Here is an 18,976-nt window from a genome sequence, read left to right on the forward strand (position 1 = left end):
CGGCCAGCAAGTGAAGCTGGAAAACAAGGTCTGCCTCCGTCTTAATTTCACTGCTGCATTATTTCTATGAAGTAGATCAGCTTCCCAACGATTTTTCTGAATTTGTGGTATGAGGGATGCAGGACGTCAGTAACATGGAGATACTGGAGAAGTTAGGATTGTTCTCCCGAGAGCAGAGAAGATATTGGGGAGATTCAGTAGAGGTGTTGAACATTTTGAGAATCTTGAGTAATAAAGGGCCAGATCTTCTTTGGAGAGGCAGTCACTGTCAGATAGCCGCTCTGCTTGAAAATTCCGGATGCGACATTACTCCGCATTTCTCCTGGGACCTTCCAACCTCAGCTTTTCCAGAAATGCGGATGCAGCATTCATCAGGGAACTTTGTCAAAGTGGAGTAGAGTCTGGGAATGATAGGACCAATCCCCTTTTTCTGGCACCTAGATGCCGTATGGTAAGTTTAAAAGTCCAGTCTTTGAATGTTACCAAATAGATCAGTGAATGGGCAAGTGGGTAGAGCAGGTAGGTTGGTGAGGTGGGTAGGTGGGTCAGGGTGTAGTTAGGTCAGATTGGGAGTGTTGGTCAGGTCAGGGCTAGGCAGGTCTAGTCAGTGGGGGTAGTCCGGTGGTCAGGGGGTAGTCGGGTTGGGTCCGGGATTTAGTCGGGTAGTCAGAGGGTACTTGGGTTGGGTTGGAAGGGTAGGTCAGGAGGGATAGTCAGGTTGGGACGGAGGCACATTCACGTGGTTGGGGGGGTAGTCAGGCCGGGGATAGTCAGGTCCGGGGGTATTTGGGTAGGTGCGTGGGATCAGGAGGGTAATTAGGGGTAGAGGTCAGGGATTAGTTGGGTGATAGTACCCATTTACCCACCTCACTCACCTACCCACCTCACTCACCTGTCCACTCACCCACCTAGCCACCTTACCCACCTGCCCACCTCAGTCACCTGTACACCTACCCACTTCACTGATCTACACACCTACCCATCTAGCCACCTTATCCACCTCAAACACCTATACACCTACCCACCTCACTGACCTATACACCTACCCACCTCACTCACCTACCCATCTCATTCACCTATCAATTCAGTCACCCACCCACCTACCCACCCCGCTCACTCACCTACCATCCTACCCACCCACCCACCGATCCAAACTACCCACTTTACAGTTGGGTGATTGGGAGGTGTGGTTGAGGGCCGGTGGAGGGGCACGTTAGCCAGAAGGTCAGTGTGAGTGATTGGGGGGTGAGCTCTGGAGTTGCCCAGCAATTAGAGTAAGTTTAAATCTGTCTAACATTTCCTAATTAACCATCCAGCTAAGTATTGCGGAGCTGTCCGAAGTTTCTAACTCAGAGTTGGAGACATTTGCGGAGACTCCGGGAAGCAAGGGCATTGCCCATTGGAAGTTCAAACTTCCTGGGCAGTTCCCAAGTAGGTCAGTGTGCCAGGATCATGCGGACATATCTTTGTTCCGATGTCCCACAATCTGAGGACCAGAGGATTTGGCCCAAAGAGAAATTGTTTACAATAGCAGAAGAGGGGTAAACAGAGAGCAAAGATTTAAGGTTATTGGCAAAAGAACCAGAGGTGAGAAAGGAGATTTTTTTCACATAGCAAGCTATTATTATCTGGAATTCGCTGCTTGATAGGATTGTAGAAACAGATTCAGCAATAACTTTCAAAATGGGATAAAGGGGAAAAAAATTGCTCGGTTATTGGGAAAGAATAGAAGTGGGACACTTAATTGGATAGCTCTTTCAAAGGACCAGCATAGGCATGATAGGCTGAATGACATCCTTCTATACAGTGTCATTCTATGATTCAGACCACTGCTGGGTGCTCCATACAATAAGGTCCCATATGGAGCATTGATTTGTGCTGATAATGGCTGATTGCAGGTGACCCTGGGCTTGTGGGGTAAGATGGAGGGAGGGAGGTAATATCAGTCAGTTTTCCATCTTTTGATCCTGCTTCAGTGTGCCTTGCTAAATAGTGGACATATGGAAATCCGGTGAAGACTGGATCAGGTTGGATTGTGGTGCCATTCCCCCCATGGTCAAAAAGCCTGACAACCAACAAGGTAAAGCCGCATTTGAAGAATGGCAACTTAGGGAAGGTGCAAAGGGGTGCTGCACTTCAGCAGGGAAATGGATGCAGATTGAAGGACAAACAATAATGGGTGAAGAAGGTGCAAGCACTGGACTTTGACTTGGAGGCCCACAGGCCTCTATACACTGGTAAATGGGCTGCTGCTCTACTGCCTCCTCTGTTACCATGGTGTCTCATTAATAAATCACTAAGTGGTGCTTTCTCCTTCATTCCACAGGCCACTCGCTTCAAGATACAGAACCTGGAAGCCAGCATTGAAAGCATCTTGAGCCGAGAAAATAAAATGAAGCTCCTGATCCGTACAATGGAGCAGGAGAAGCAGACACACTTAAAGACTATAGAACACATGCGCAAATATTTGCCCCCGGATGCCCTTTCTGACGGGGAGCTTCTGCCAAGGAAGAACTCGGGGCTTTTCTCCTCAAGAAAGCCCGAAGTGATGGATGAGGAACTGGACAGTAGCAAAGTGAAGATAGGAAATAATAAGCCATGAGGAGGTCAAGAACAATATCAAGGGGAGCGCAGCTATAGGAGCTCAATAGCCATTCTGATGAGAGAAAGTGCATGCTTTACTAGGCTTCTCAGTCACCACGTTACACATGTGGCTCAGAGGCCTCTGTAATGTAAGAATGGCGAATTTAGAAAGTGTTGTTCCCAAAATGCCCTTTACCTAAAAAAAAACTCAACTTTAACACTCCTTCAGCTGAGTTATTCGGTGTTTAGTACGTTTAGCATCACAGTTGGAAACTGCACAACAGCTACAGCTTATGTTGTGGAATACTTTTTGTTGTACTTCAGCAAGAGGAGCTACTTGATCATTAAGACGAAAGAACAAGGTGACGGTTCTATGACAATTGTTCTTTTCCTGCCATATTTAGTTGCTGGGGTGAGGATGGTAATCAACTTGTCGAAAAATCATGTGGTAAATGTAAAAATAATAAAAAAGAATGTATTTTCTCTTCAAGGAACGGTGTGTTTCTAATATGAAACCTGTTTTAACTCTGCTGAATTAAAAATAATCAAAGCAGTTCATTTCTTCAAGTCTACAAATGGTGGCCTGCTGTTGAATAATGGGACGGTGTGGCATTTAACCAGCTCCTCTTTAAACACCAGTACTTGCAAAGTGCCAAATCCCACCGCTTTCACGTCAGCTGATGCTGCCGTGCGCCGGTGAATCGGAACCTCTTCCTTATGGAACGCAACTGGCTAAAGTCCAAAGAACGAGAATGTTCAGAGAGGAAATCAAAAAAATCGGAACTGCCATTTCTTCAATTGGAATTGCTGTTTCTTCATTGAGTTCCACAGTGGTTAATTCTGCACGGTGTCTGTGTGTTTGTTATACATATTACCAAATCATATAAAATTATGCCTGTATACGATGTAGGTTCTATAAAACAAAAAAAGCCTATTTTCTCCTTTGTGGCTTCTGATGTTGGTTTTGAAACGTCTTCCAACAGGCTAACTCAAACAAGTTCAAATAAAATGAAAGGAACTTCAAATGGCTGATTGCAATGAATGAACGTGCGTAGAATGGTCTTTGTTTTTCAGCTTGGTGCACACCAAAAACAGGTGTATGTTTTATTGCGCAATGAGTGCTCATGGTATAACTGAATAAACCAGTGTGGACAGTACTACACATGTTCGTAGCTAGACATTTCCTCAGTCAGTCTGGAGTTTCCAGAATCATAGAATCTTACAGCAGGGAGGCTATTCGGCCCATGGTTCCTGTGGCAGCTCTTTGAGACAGCTGCCCAATTTAGCCGCACACACCAGCTTTTTCCACATACGCTGAAACCTCTTTAATGCCTAATTTGCACAGCACATAAATTTGCGAGCATGCCTCTTGGTGTAAAAACCCTCTTGTCGGAGTATCGAAGAATGTTGGAAAAGAGTGAAATTACTCGGACACAATGCAGGCTGCTTCAGTTCAGATAGTGAAGATCAAACCTAAAGTCACAGGGGTCAACAAGAACACAACTCCTCTATCTATGAATGATGCATTTTCACTGGAGTGCGGACTGCATATCACTGTAAAATAAACCATTTTAACCATTGCTTCACAGGTCTTTTGATCAAAGATTATCCTGTTCTCTGAATTCAACATTATTTTTGTTTTGTTAGAGGACATGGGGATGAGTTGTTTCCATTGGCAGGAAGTACAGCAGTCAGAGGACACAGATTTAAGATAGTTTGGAAATTGTTAAAATTTGCACCTGACTTTGAATAAGTTTCAATTTAAGTTTCTCTCTCCATAACAGGCAGGTCACATGGGTTTGTCTCTGGGCAGACTTGGTGTGAGGTCATGTGTGCTTGCCTCCAGGCAGATCCCATAGGAAGATCACATTGCCTTCTCCAAATTGCTCCATTTTACCTTGAATCAAAGGAGACAGTTTAAAACATAACCGTCTGATTATGTCTTTCGTTACAGATCACACTGATCCAGAGAAAGACATGGGAGAGATGTCATTATCCATAGGAATGACTTAGTTCAAAGATTTATTTAGAGTATTAGAATATATAGTAAAATTAAGAATAGTTTAGCAGAGGATCCATAAGCTCGACCTTTAAATAGATGGAAATACTGGACCCTATTTTGAATTTATTTTTAGCTGCCATGAAGAAAATAATTGCTGAGTCTGAGGAAGTCAAAAACCATCTGTCAGATAGAAGATGAGTTGACTTCAAGTGAAGACAATGAGTGACAGAGAGTTACACATACCACCTTAAGAGTTGCTGGAAGTTGACTCGACAAAGCATATTGTCAGCAAGGGAATCCCTGGAAATATCAAGGGGACTCTTGTGAAGGTCATGTCATGCCAGTAAGGATAATTGGGCAGCAGATACTGTACATTTTTTAAAAAGAAAGCAACATGGAATAGTGGACACTGTACCCTCACAAAATGGATTCCAAGTGACTTGTGTTGGACAGGCATTTCTGGGAAGCTGCTTTAAATGAAAATGTGTTTCCCAGATGCTAATTGACTGCCACTCACCATTTCAATGAAAGAGAATTAAAGGACAATGTCTGCAAGATCTGTTGGCCCCATGACGGTGGGATGTCAGATAAAATCTTTCAGTGAACTAATCATAACTGGAATGTTGATGGGTATCAGTCATTCCCCATTGTGCATCAATCACATCGGCTTCAACTCATGTATGGACAATGTAAGACATCACATGACCGAAACTGACTGGAGAGAGATCAATATCTTCTTAATCCTGAAGGGAGCCAGCAAGACAGTCTGGGACCAACGCCTCAAATGGAGAGATCACCCAGCTAAAAGCAGTCAGCTCAGGCAGTCAAAAGGGGATAATTTGTTTTATCTGCAAGATTATAAATCTTCGCAACAGGACCTTGGCCATAGTTTCATCTGAAACAGCCAGAAACTTCCAACCTCCCATCGGTCGTCAAGGAATCAAAAGGGAATCCTCCAGGGCCTGCAACACTTTTTCAACCTCCATTTAAGGACCAGTTAAACAATTGATTTGTTTCTTGTTATTCTGTTAGTAATCTAAGTGTGTGTGTGTGTGTGTCTGCATGTTTGGGGAATGTGTGTTAGTCACATATGTTTCAGGCGTTGTGAAAAAAAGCATTTATCCTGTTTTTTATTTAAACTTACAAAAAAGCCTGTTTGTGTCTGTTCTTTAATGTCACATTATTCAAAAGGGTTAAAACACTTCTCAAAAAATGATCTTGTTGCAGTGAGAAAATGGGGAAATTATGCTGCATTCCTCCCCATCCATTACACTCTGCTTGGAGGACTGATCCCACAGTGTGCAGACTATTTGCTTCCAGTATGACAGATGGCCCTGGACCCTGTTTATGCCATCCAGCCCAGCTGAAGGTGCCAGTCTGGATCAACTAGGGGTTCTGAAAACACTCTGAGAACAACTAGTGAACCCTGATGTATCAGTCTTCTTTGAAAAGTGCTATCAAATCGCAGGACTAATGTCCAAGTGCTTGCCCCATGACTAGCATCACAGCTTGCTGCTCAAAGTCTTCACACTCCTGTCAGACCAAACATCCTAGCTCTTCCTGTGCAGCTGCTCTTTTCATAGAAGTCATCTTTACAAGACGAGGCAGAGAACTTTGGGACCAGGTCTCAGAGATAATTGATGTGCTGAGGGTTTAGCTGGAGTCAGTTCCTTGCCAGGAAGTTAAACGGTGGGACCTACAAGGTTTCACCACTTTGACATCACATAACTCAATGGCTGTTGTGTCAAGCAGACCAAAGTTCGAGTACTGTATGCTGCTCAGTTAACCATGTTATTAAAAGGATATAGAGGCACTGGAGAGAAAACAGAGAAGATTTGCAAGGAGGATAGCAGAAATCTGTGGGTATCCATATCAGGCCAAAAGGTTGGGTCTCTTTTCTCTTGGAAAAAGAAGGCTGTGTGCTGACCTAATAGAGTGTTTTATGATTCTGAAAGGATTTGATAGATTGGATGCAGAGATAGGGTGACCAGATTTTCAAAAGTCAAAACCGGGGAACATTGAAAAGCCTGGGAAGGCAAGACTCCATGATGATGCATATGGTGGGCAACAAATGGCAGGAGCTGGGGGAAGGGCAGTTGAAGGTGGGTGATCATGTGATGACATCTTCTGGGATATGTCCAGCCAGCGTTGGCAACTCTGTTAGGACATTGGTTGAATGTGCCTCTTGAGTCTTGGATCTCATTGGTTGCCTGAATGTCTGCAATGGCACTATGCTCCATTTGGGCCTTTGTGATTGGCTGTTAACACAGTCAATCACCCTCATAGCCACTCACCTCCTCGAGGAGACAATGTGGCATCTATTGATTAATGCACTGAAAAAACATTCCAGACCTGTCATCACTGCCTATTAAATTGGATGGGAATGGAAGGAGACCACAATAGACCTACTTTGATTAACACGTTCAACTGCTCCTATTGCTTCTGGTGAGTGATTGACAGGTCGCAGGGCCACACAGGACGCTCTGGCGGACTCCAACTGACCAATCAGAACCAGGGGTGATGGTAGCAGGGCGTAGTTTTTGGGAGGAGAGGAAACAATTTGAGAATTTGTTTTTTTGTTATGGGGGCAGACATAAGAGGCAGAGGTGTAAATAAAGTTAATTCAGCTGAAGACAGTGCCAGAAGAATGCCTATTAGTGCAGCTGTGCCACTGAGGACCAATTTGGGAAAAAACATTCCTGGCTCTGGATGCCAGTGAGAAGGATTTATGTGCATGCAGGAGCATCCTGGCGCTGCCGCTTAATGGTCAATGACCGGGGTCGTATTCCAATTGGCAGGGTGTGGGAGGGCTTTTTTGGTGTTTGCCAACAGTAAATGGAGTGCAGGGTAAAGAGGATAGGAGAGCAAATGAGGAGAAGAGACATTGGGTGAATCGTCCGAGATTTGCACTTAGTGCTGTAGCGGGCGGGTATTTTACCTGCCAGCCGCCGTGATGGGTTTTCACACCACATCATCCCAAGCTCGCTACATTACTTATGCGTTCCCAGGAAACACGCTGTTTAGATGGCGGGTGACCTGCCTCCCACACCATCATCTCGCCTCTTCATCAGCCAGGTACCACGTTTAATGTTCAGCCGCACTCAGTGCTTCCAGCCCAGGACTGCAGCAAAGAAGACATGACCCCAAAAGGCAAGAAAACTCTTGCCCTCGAACCCCTTTTAGATGCCGTGGAGGCCCGCTGTGATGTCCTCTGGCCCCAGAAGGGGCAGCTACTTTACCACTCTGACTTCGTAAGCGATGGCAGCAGTGATCAGTGCCAATGCTGCACAGAGGAGATCGGCCATCCAATGCAGAAAGAGGATGAATGATCTCATCCATGCAGCCAGGGTAAGGCAACCATCACATCACTCTAAACTCACACACTCAAGCCCATCACACATTCACTGGCATCTCACTCACTGCCAGCTCAAGGGACGTCACCACCCATTCCCACACACATACCGGCACATGTCCATCTGGCCTCATCTCCTCTGGAGACTGCCTCCTCAGCCCTCACCATCTTGAGGCCACTTGCACAGATCAACATGTGACCCCACACACCCCCTGGGATACCCTCCTTCCCCAGTACAGCCCTCGTCCTGCAGCCTCATCCCCTGCCTGAGGCCACTTTTCCCCCTTCGCCAAGCAAGCCCTTTTGTCCTGCAGCCGTTGTAAAGCCACCCACATATGGCTGATCTGGTAGGTAGAGATCTGCCCGTGAACCCCCCTAAAAGTGATGTGGTGCTGTCTGTAAGGCCTGGCGCTGATGGCTGTGAGTGTTGGTCGAAGCAAGGTGGGCAAACAAACATTGAGCAAAGTGCAGCATGCCAAGAGCACACCTTATAGGTGCTGTTGTAAAAAACATGGCGTGTTTTCCTGCCAACATGGCTGGACGATCCAGTAAGGGGGGGGTGGGGGTGTGCGGTACAAGTCCAGCGGGCTGGGCTTATAATGATATACTCCTACCGTATTACAATGAGATTACCGACGATGGTGGGGAACGTGGCGCGCCATTGGCTGGTGGAGTGGACGATCGCAAACTGGTTTCACGATTTTTGGTGCTCTCGCCATATCTGCTCGCACCACCAAACACACCCGATGCCGGCGGGCACGGAAAATCCTGGCCGTTAATGCCGTGTGAAAAAAGGTGAAGTGCTGACGGAAATCTCTGACCTGGTTCATTTACCGAGGGAAAAGCTGCAAAGTGGCACGATTGAGCTATCTTGAGCAAATTGCCCAGGACAGCAGGCCGCTTAATGGAAAACCTGTCCCGGCAAAACCGAAAGGCCTGCTCACCGTGCACCGAGAGAATGTTTCTTCTTGTGGGGAACAGGATAACGAGAGGCCATCAACATTATATGGTCACCAAGAAATCCAATAGGGAATTCAGAAGAAACTTGTTTACCCAAAGAGTGGTGAGAATGTGGAACTCGCTGCCACAGGGAGTGGTTGAAGTGAATATTATGGATGCGCTTAAGTGGAAGCTAGGTAAGCACATGAGGCAGAAAGGAATAGCTGGCTATAAGATATCCATTTAGATGAGGAAAGATGGCAGGTTGCTCGATTGAAGCATGAAAGGTAGTTTAAAATGAATAAAAACAGAGATAAAAACCCACTAGAGCTATACCTTGAGTGCCCTACCATCCATTCTTAATTAGCACATTCGTTTAGATAATATCACCAACTTTAATTTTAACACCTATGTGTTCTATTGTACTATTGTCGTTGACATCTTTTGATGATCTGCTTCTATCACTGCTTGTTTGTCCCTACAACCACACCCCCCCACCCCCCCCCCCCCCCCCCCCCCCCCCCCCCCCCACCTCTTTGTCTCTCTATCTCTCTGCCCCCCACACACACACCTTAAACCAGCTTATATTTCAACTCTTTCTTGGACTCGAACGCAAGTTCTGTCGAAGGGTCATGAGGACTCGAAACGTCAACTCTTTTCTTCTCCGCCGATGCTGCCAGACCTGCTGAGTTTTTCCAGGTAATTCTGTTTTAGTTTAAAATGAATGTTATTTTGCAGCGAGGCCACCACTGTGCTGGGGAAGGGAGCTGGAACCCTTCTCCAAGGCAGCTTGCAGCATCCAGGCAGGCATGGGTCTCTCGGTCTTTAGGAACACTTCCTTTGCCTCAGTTTACTCCCTCCCTGTCCCAATCAATGAAAGGAAAATTGAAATGCCCTTGAGTGGTCATTTTGTCATTTCTACTCATCTCTCCGCTCTGTCTATACATTTTCTCATCCATTTCTCTCCAGTACTCAGGGGCTCTGGATTACAGCCAAACAAATGTAACAAACCTTGGTTTTATCTTTCAACTGTAACCATATTGATGCTGTCTGAACTTCTTCCTCATGTACATCAGTCCTCCCTACAGCATGCATTTCCTCCTTTCCTAGCATTGGCACCCCTCTCTAGCCTTCCTAAAAATATTAAATGTGAGTGCATCATTTGCCTATCAGGACATTCTGCCTTGTTTTTTTCACATTGGCCTTGTGCATCTATTTCAACTTGCCCATTATAAACTGTGTTGCCTCTGTCAGTTGTTGCTTGCTTTCTGAATCTCAAACGTTCCTTTAATGGTAGTTCTGAACGGCTGCTAATGACACTGATTTTCCCTCATCGAGGAACTTTCCAATTCCATGTGTAAGCCAATGTTTCAGAGAACACGTTATTAACTACTTCTCTTTTTAACTATGTAACTACCTTTATAATTATGTGTGTAAACCGGTTGTGGTATAGCCCTGCATGCGGAGTTTACCTCATGGAGTTAAGATGGAACATCGAGTGAAAGATGAACCCGAGACTGAGGACATCTAACGAACTGTATTGTGGGCTTGAAGATGCAAGGCAGAATGGTTAATTTAGCCAAGACAAAGAATTAGCAAGTTCTGCAAATAAATTAAACTGCAAAAGTGCTTGCATCAGGTAAAAGATGTAGAATTTCCCTCATTAAGGGAAACGTGTCATCTTCTCTCAGCTTTGGAGATTGATAACAGTGTTAGAGATAACCAAGACAATCTGGCTTTGTTACTTCAGGCATGACTTTGGGATTCCTGTGAGAGGTCCAGGACAGAGGACATCTGGAGAAGTAACTATGAACCCACTGACTTGTATTGGAAAGGGCTGTGAGATAATTACAGACCAGTTGAATGAGTTAAAAACAGGTTTTACCCTATATGGCACAAGGTCAGAGCCAAAAACAGTATAAAGAAAGAGCACAAAAAGACATCGCTGCTGCAGTGGCTATGGTGACCTGGTCAGTCACTCAGAAGTTATGCACAGAGTGCTCTTTGGCAGCTTGACCGCCAAGATGGACTCTGGCTCTCATAGAATCTAAGCAACCAGTATTATCATGAATCCCTACTATTGCTTAGTGGTTTAATAAAGGTGTATCACATTTAGTGGAACAATATCCAAGTTGTGTGCCATTGATACCCAGAGTAAAGGCTAGAACTTTTAGATCAGGTGGAGGGTCTTACACGTGGTTCTACCACAATAGTCCATTTTGTACCTGGTTAGCACTGGCACTCTCTCAACTTCATGCCACATGGACCATTCCTTGCACTTAACTGCTGCCTTTCCAGCTCTGTGCTCATTCATCTCATACCTTTATATTTACATGATTTATAACATGCTTGCTGCCCTACGGTACCTGGCCATGTACTTTTCCTTAACGTCTTTTCAAGAATAAATGCATCAATACTTTGAGTCAGCCATTCATCTCTCTTTAAAATATTAAGGAAGTTAGCCCATTGATCAATTCTTCTCTGCACAATCTCCTCACTACAGAGTAATGAATAAATATGCTGTGCTAAACACTACTTTAAATTAGTCGATAAATCATTAATACGTGAATTATGTTCTCTCAGTGAATGAATAAGTAAATGATTGCTTAATAAGTCACTAACCCCAAGTACCTCTCTTTGTAAATCATTAATTAATCTCACTCCATTTATTTCCGATATCCAATCCAGCCGGTTTATATTATAATTGCCTATTAACTCTCTACTTAGTTTTCCTTCAAATTTCTCTTCAGACATCTCTTCATTCTATTCTGCAAGCTCTATAGTTCCTTCCTCATTGCAGCCATCAACTCTACTTTCTTCAACCATTGAACTCCTAGTGAATCTCCATCTTTATGTCCCTGTGAATTCAGACTATCTTTTGCATTATAGTTTTACCTGTTTCCTTATTCTGCCCTGTATTTAGCCATTCCCCCCAAGGACTAGGGATCACTGTTTAGAAATGTGGGATCGCCATTTAAAACAGAGATGAGGAGAAATATTTTCCCTCAGAGGGTCGTGGCTCTTTGGAACTCTCTTCCTGAAAAGGTGATGTACGCAGAGTCTTTGAACATTTTTAAGGCAAAAGTCGATAGATTCCTGGTAAGCAAGGGGGGTGATAGTTTATTAGGGGCAGGCAAGAGGCAGATTCGAGGTTACTATCAGATCAGCCATGATCTTATTAAATGGCGGAGCAAGCTCGAGGGACCAAATGGCTGACTTCTGCTCCTTGTTCATACATTCATATGTATGTTTGTTCCATTCCCTTTCCATGTCACACTTTAGCTATCTTCACTATACTCGCTGATTCAGTGTCCACCTCACTTTATTATGCTACAGGTTTTACGCATTTCCTTCCTAACCTTTATTCATCCCACAATTCCAGGTTCCCACTCTCTCATCTCTGGTGTTTGCAGCTCTTCCTCGTACTCATCCATTCAAATTCATAATTGGCACTTATTGCACGCTGTTCATATTTGTTGCCTAATAAGTTTCTGCATTTTAAAAATTGCGCCCAGAACAGGTGCAAAGTCGGTGGGGCAGCCTCTCCCAAGCCCACTGGTGCCGGAGTGAGGTCAAAGCCAATTTGAGGCCCGGATCTCATTAGCATGACACTAACACCTATCCCGCACTCTGCTGCATCTAAATAATTCTGGAGGCATCTATCACTGAGCCGATCAACAGGTTAGACCTGGAATGAAGAAAATGCTGGAAATGCTCAGCTGGTCTGGCAACTTCTGCAGAAGAAAGGCAGAGCTGACGCGTTAAGTCAATGGCCCTTCTTCAAACCTGGGGGACAAACAGGCTAGCAAAGGGCTTGTGTTTTTAGAGGTCTCCCTCACTCCTCAAGGGGCGGCTAAAACAAAACATACAAGTTTCCTGGGGGCTGCTCTTGAGTGACCTTGTGTGGTGGACTTAAGAGCGGTTGGTTCAGCCGTGCTGATTGGCAGACCTTGCACAGCCACCCATTTGCACTAGAAAATTAAGGTATAACTGGGAGAGGACCTTGAATTGCATGTTAAAGTACTTATGGGATATACAGCACAGAAACAGGCCATTCGACCCAATCAGTCCATGTCAGTGTTTACGCTCCAATCAAACCTCATCCCATCTTTCCTCATTTATCATCATAACCCTTTATTCCCTTCTCCGTCAGACGCTTGTCCAGCCAAATGCACCCAAAGTACTCGCATCAACTGTATGGTCACAAGCTCCACCTTCTCAACACTCTCTGGATAAGGAAGTCTCTTCTGAATTCCCTGTTGGATCCCTTGGACACTATCTTATATTGATGGCCTCTATACTAATGCTCTTCCCCACAAAAGGAAACCTCTCACTCTGTATCCACTCTAGCCTAAACTTCGTAGCTTCCTCCTCCACTTACCCCGCCAAACCACCACCCCGCGCCCCCCCCCCACACCCCCCCCCCCCCCCCCCCCCCCCCCACCTCCCCCGCCCCTCCCCATCCCATGCCACTTGCTGCAGGAAAGCTATTCACCTTCCTGAATATAGAATCAGATGGCCTTGCAGTTTGAATCACTTAAAACAGTAGAAGGTGCTGCATGTTGTGTAAAGAATAGGCTTCAACTTATTACTTAGTTACAGACCAGCAGGTGCTTTGTAACAATTTCATTAATGAAAAATAATTTTAATTGAGCTCTAATTATGGAATTCATTATGGTTGTCAATTCATCTTTGAAGTGACTCAGATTAATTTAATTTATATTAAATGTCTAATATCTTCGAGATTGTAATTTGTTGATTCAAATAAGGTCTGTGAGGCTGCTCTTTCTTGCGTTTGTGTAATCTAGTAACCACACTGGTATAAATCATTTTACCTTCATTGCAGGATGAAGTTTCAATGATATTTTTCACACATACTTGGGTCAACCTTGCTTATAAATGTCAGTTTAAAAAGCCAGACAACCACACCACAAAATCCATAAGCAGTTGTAACAAAATGTGTTATCAAATGTAAGGCATAGATTTCTAACTAGTTTCTCAAAGTTAATATGAATTGATTATTTGAAAAGTTGAAACTCCTTCTGTTCGTTGCAAATTAAACAAATCATGTTAAGGAACAGTTAGGGTCTTTTTTGAGCATCAACAGCAACTTGCATTTATATAGCACCTTTAAGGTAGTAAAATGTCCCAGGATGCTTCACACGAGCATTATTAGGCCAGGTTTGATGCAGAACCACATAAAGCGACATTAGGACAGGTGACCAAAAGAGGTCAAAGAGATAGGTTTTAAGGAGCAGCTTATAAGTGGGGAAGAAAGAGCCAGCAATGTTACATGAGAGAATTCCAGTGCTCAGCATCTGAGTAGCCAAAGGCACAGCCACTAGCGGTGAGGTGATAGAAATCAGGGGTGCATTCCTGGTAGATTGGAAGAGGGCAGAGAGCAGTCTCCTGAAACAAAAGATTGGGTAGCTCTTGGCCACTTGCTTCCAAAGAGTTAAATGGTGAGGAGGGGGGTGGTTTCAGGAGGGGTTCACGGGAATGACAAGAGGAGACTGGGGTATGGGTGTTTTGTGTTGTCACCATGTTTTGGTGAGATTTAACTGTTACCATGTCTTATTGTCTTACTGTACCCTGATGAGACTTTGCATATTCTATGATATACTTGAGATAGTTGATATATAGTTCTTCTTGAAACTATTTCTTAAGAACAATTTACAAAGGCCTCAGGGTAAGCACATGGTTTCCAGGACACTGACTATTCTTTGCCTAACTCTGACACTTGATGTCACGCTTACATCATTCATATCATCATGGTCTCATTAACACAACCATTAACCCATTACTCTACAGGGGAGGCCACAACTTTCCTTGTGAGGCTCAGAGAATTACTCCTGCTCCATCTGATTTCACAGAACAAAGCCTTACACTTGGAGAACCTCTTCTGACAGAACCTGCTTTAGGCTGGTTGAAGCAGTAGCTTCCCCACTCAGGCCCCAAATACGATCCTGTTAACATAATAGGACCTCAATTTGCATAAATTCACAAAGATCCCTGCGTGTTGTAGTTGTTGAGAAAGCTGTTCCAGGCCACATCCTTCTTGGGTAGAATCACACATTAGTAACCAACCAAACATAGGCAAAGGACACTGATTGAATTCATTGTTAATTGCAGCTTCATGAGGCTCAACATGGATGATCAGTGGCTGAATACCAAACAAAGCTGTTCATGACTTGCAGTGGTAACTTTATGCTGTTGTATTTGCTCTGACTTTTCCTACAGACTTTGCAGCAATTGTTTTCCTTTGTGTGAACAGTTAATACACAGTTACACTGAAGATGTCTGCTTTTGGTTAGCACGCATCACAGGCAAGTTCATACCAGTAGCTTTTATTTGCCAGGGCTGTCCAACAAAATCAGTTTTATCTTGAGGCACAATTGAGCTATATTCATCTATACACTGTTGATTTCAGCATTACATTCAGTGATAAGATATTACGGGTGCGTTATGTAGAAATGTACTTAATTTTAAAACTGTTCAAATTTGTATCTGCCACTTATTTTCCTTGTGGATAAAAGTTATGAGATACGCACACATGGGAAATGAATTACACGTTGACCTTGTGGGCATGCCATCAATTCAATCTGTCATGTCTTGTCATTTAATTGACTTTTATTTCAATAGAGGTAGCATGTTCTGCACATTACCCTTAATATTTATAATTCCTGTGACCACTCAGATGAATTAATTTAACAAGTCAAGGCTAATAAGACTCTAAAGAATGGCACTTTCACTACATGCAGTACAAGGTTGCAACTGTCAATCATTTTCGGTGCCAAGGGCCAATTGTGACCCGCCTGACAGCCTCCATCAGGAGATCAGCAGTGGAAGATCTAGAAATGCCAGTTTAATGATAGATGAACTTTTTGGAATTTTTTAGTACCTTTTAGCCTTTTCTGTTGCTATTTTTCCAGACAGAATATATAAATATTCTGATAATTGGCACTTCAGAATAATTTAAGACAAATGCGAAAAAAAAAAATTGTTTGCAGTGCTGAATATTACCAGTTTCCAAAAGTCTGTAATTATGTTACTGACACATTACAGGCTCTAATAGCCAAGTGGTTATGGTACTGGGTTTGTAAGGTCAAGAGTTCAAATCTCACAATGGCAAACTATGGAACAATGTAACTTCATCTGAAACAGATGGAAACGGGTTTGTACTCGAAAGAGCTCTCAGTGGAAATAAGGTTTGTCCCCATGTTTGTGTCATAATGGTTTCTTACAGTAATTGCTTTCACCATACTAATCTTTTGTATCATTCTGACTTTGCGCCCCACAAGTACTTCATTTTGTTATCCAGCGAGTCACAAGATTCCAGGTTCAAGTCCCACCAAGGACTTGATCACAAACAATTATGCTGACACTCCAATGCAGCATTGAGGGAGTGCTGCATTGTCGCATGTGCCATCTTTCGGATGAGTTATGAAACCCCATCTGCCTGCTCGGGTGGATATAAGAGATCTCATGGCACTATTTTGAAGCAGAGCAGGGGAGTTATCCCTGGTGTCCTAGCCAATATTTAACTCTCAATCAACATCACACAAACATTATCTAGTTGTTATTGAATTGTTGTTTGTGGGAGTTTGCTTTGCCTAAGTTGGTTGTTGCAATTTTTACATTGCAACAGTAACTACATTTCAAAAAGTACTTAATTGGCTATAAGAGTCCTCAGATGCATCTCATCCAGTCCTGGTGACTTATCAACTTTAAGTACAAGCAGCTTCTCTAATAGATCCTCTAGAAATTTTTAGCCAATCCAATGCCTCAACTACCTCTTCTTTCATTATGATTAGGGAAGAACAAACTAAAAATAGTGAGACGCCATGGAAGAATAAAGACATAAGGGAACAATAGATAGTTAGGAAAGAAGCATCCAATAAGTACATAAAGAGCAGAGGAGTGCATTATAAGAGAATACGGAGAGATTATGAGAGAAGTCACAAAAGACAATACGTAAAACAAAGAGGAACCAAAAAATTAAATTATCAAGGAACATAAAACAAATAGTAAAATATTTTACAGGCACACCAATTTAAAAAAGGAAGGCTGTGTTAGGAATAGGACCATTAAGGAATAGACAGGATAATACCACAGGTAATGATAGAGAAATGGCAGGAATATTAAATAATTGTTTCATTTCAGTATTTACCAAGAAGATAGAACAGATAGATATGATATTGAATGATGAGATGAGTAATGAAATAAGAGCATTTAACATATAAAAAGAGATGTATTGAATAAACTAAATAAATTCAAAGGGGATAATGCACCTGGTCCAGGTGCATTGTATCCACATATTTTAAAAGAATCTATGGGAGAGCTATCAGAGGTAATTCTATACATATTCAATAACTTATTAGAAAAAGATGTTGTGCCAGAAGACTGATGGATAGCTAATGTAACTCTTGTATTAACAAGGGGGGATGGAACATATCCAGGGAATTATAGACCAGTCAGCTTAACGATTGTAGGAAAAATGATGGAATCCTTACTAAAGGAGAGAATGGATGAACTTATAGAAATAATTGCTTGATTGTACAGAAATTGAGTGTTGCTGAAAAAAGAGAAATGTTGTTGAAAGTTTTAGTCTTACAGTCATCAGAACAGATGCAAGAATGCCAGAGAACATATGAGAAAAGGGTGCTGATTATTGGCAAGTAGACTCTCCTTGGTCAAGGCAATACCTGGAGAATGCACCAGGGAGTTATTGTCCCAACTGGTTTTGTTTAATTCAAAAAACCACAATGTCTGGACATGTTCTTTCTCCTTACAGAGGACAGGTTCCTACAAATGTAGCTTCTAGCATGCATAAGTGAGCCATGTTGCCAGCCTGACTAATAATCTTAAATTGGTTCTTGGTGTAATTTTTAGCACACTTAGGATTGTTCAGCAAGTGCTGTCCAATGGCAGAATCACATCTGTCATGAGACATTATTTCTCAATTTTGCAAGCATGGTCTGGTTGGGTACAGTGTCATGTCTATTGAAATTATGTCCTAGTCATCACTTTCAGAATGGACTTTGTTCATATGGAAGCTTCTGGGACTGTCTTTTAATTTTTAAAATGGACACTAACCAGCTAGCTAAGATGGCTGCCAAGGGTTAGGTGACTTTTGCAAATTCAATAATGACTACATTAAGCTTCCAGAAAATTCCTAATTGAATCATCCTGGACAGAGGATTCCCAGACAGCACCCTCTGGGGAATCCCTTGTCCAGCGTGATTCAAGCCCAGACAGCACCCTCTGGGGAATCCCCTGTCCAGCGTGATTCAAGCCCAGACAGCACCCTCTGGGGAATTCATGCCTGTCATTCTTGGTAGGTTACTCCAAACTCAGAATCATGGACTTCTAGAATCCATGTTTCCAGGTTTGCAATTCAACAAAAGGAGAACTTCAGAAAACTCATTATCCACAACTGATTGTGAAGAGTCATCATCTATCTCTATTGTATGGCAATGGCTTTGAGCTTTAAGCCATTCTGCATGGATAATATGTTAATTATGTGAGTGAAAGTGGCTTCTGACACAAAAATCCTTTATTATCTGAAGATCCAGAGAGACCTGGTCAGTCTGTAAGGAACATAACCAACAAACTAGGGCAGTAACACTGAAGCCTTTTTAAACTTAGAGGGTGCTATATCTTAAAAAGCCTCCCAGCCTGATTCCTAAATCCAATTCCGCTTGTAAAGAAATTGGACCTCCAGTTACAAAAACAGTCATCTCTTTGAGGGAATCCTGCAATAATCCTCATCTCCAACTTCAGCTATTTGAACTCTTCTAACCTACAATTCAGGAGTGGAAAAAACTCCCTTCTTTACCGGGCCTGTAGTGACTATTGTCCTACGACAAGCCAGACACACGAACTATGAACTATTCTTTGGGTTACAACTTGTAAAAATACTCTGTCCAACTGCATTTTTTCTCAACTGTGTGTGTATGTGTGTGTGTGTGTGTGTGTGTGTGTGTGTGTATGAGTGTGAGTGCTGAGTGATTGATGTAGCATTTAGACATTCAGGGTTAACGCGTGAATACATAATCCTCTTTATTTAAGCCCACAAAACTTGCTGCTGTTATTTGAAT

The 18,976-nt window shown here is 43.1% G+C and overlaps 1 protein-coding gene across 3 annotated transcripts in view; it reads left to right on the forward strand.

Annotated features, from left to right (window-relative positions):
- The window catches only part of tbc1d4 (TBC1 domain family, member 4), a 269,789-nt gene extending 266,183 nt beyond the window's left edge, over nt 1-3,606 (forward strand). For all 3 annotated transcript variants that reach the window (XM_041198949.1, XM_041198950.1, XM_041198951.1), the window contains one exon: nt 2,327-3,606. In XM_041198949.1, the coding sequence (XP_041054883.1) occupies nt 2,327-2,602 (276 nt within the window). In that variant the 3' untranslated portion in view covers nt 2,603-3,606. The remainder of the gene's footprint in view (nt 1-2,326) is intronic.
- The last annotated feature ends 15,370 nt before the right edge of the window (nt 3,607-18,976 follow it).

The sequence above is a fragment of the Carcharodon carcharias genome, chromosome 11, assembly GCF_017639515.1.
Source record: "Carcharodon carcharias isolate sCarCar2 chromosome 11, sCarCar2.pri, whole genome shotgun sequence".
In the NCBI taxonomy this organism is placed as follows: Eukaryota; Metazoa; Chordata; class Chondrichthyes; order Lamniformes; family Lamnidae; genus Carcharodon; species Carcharodon carcharias.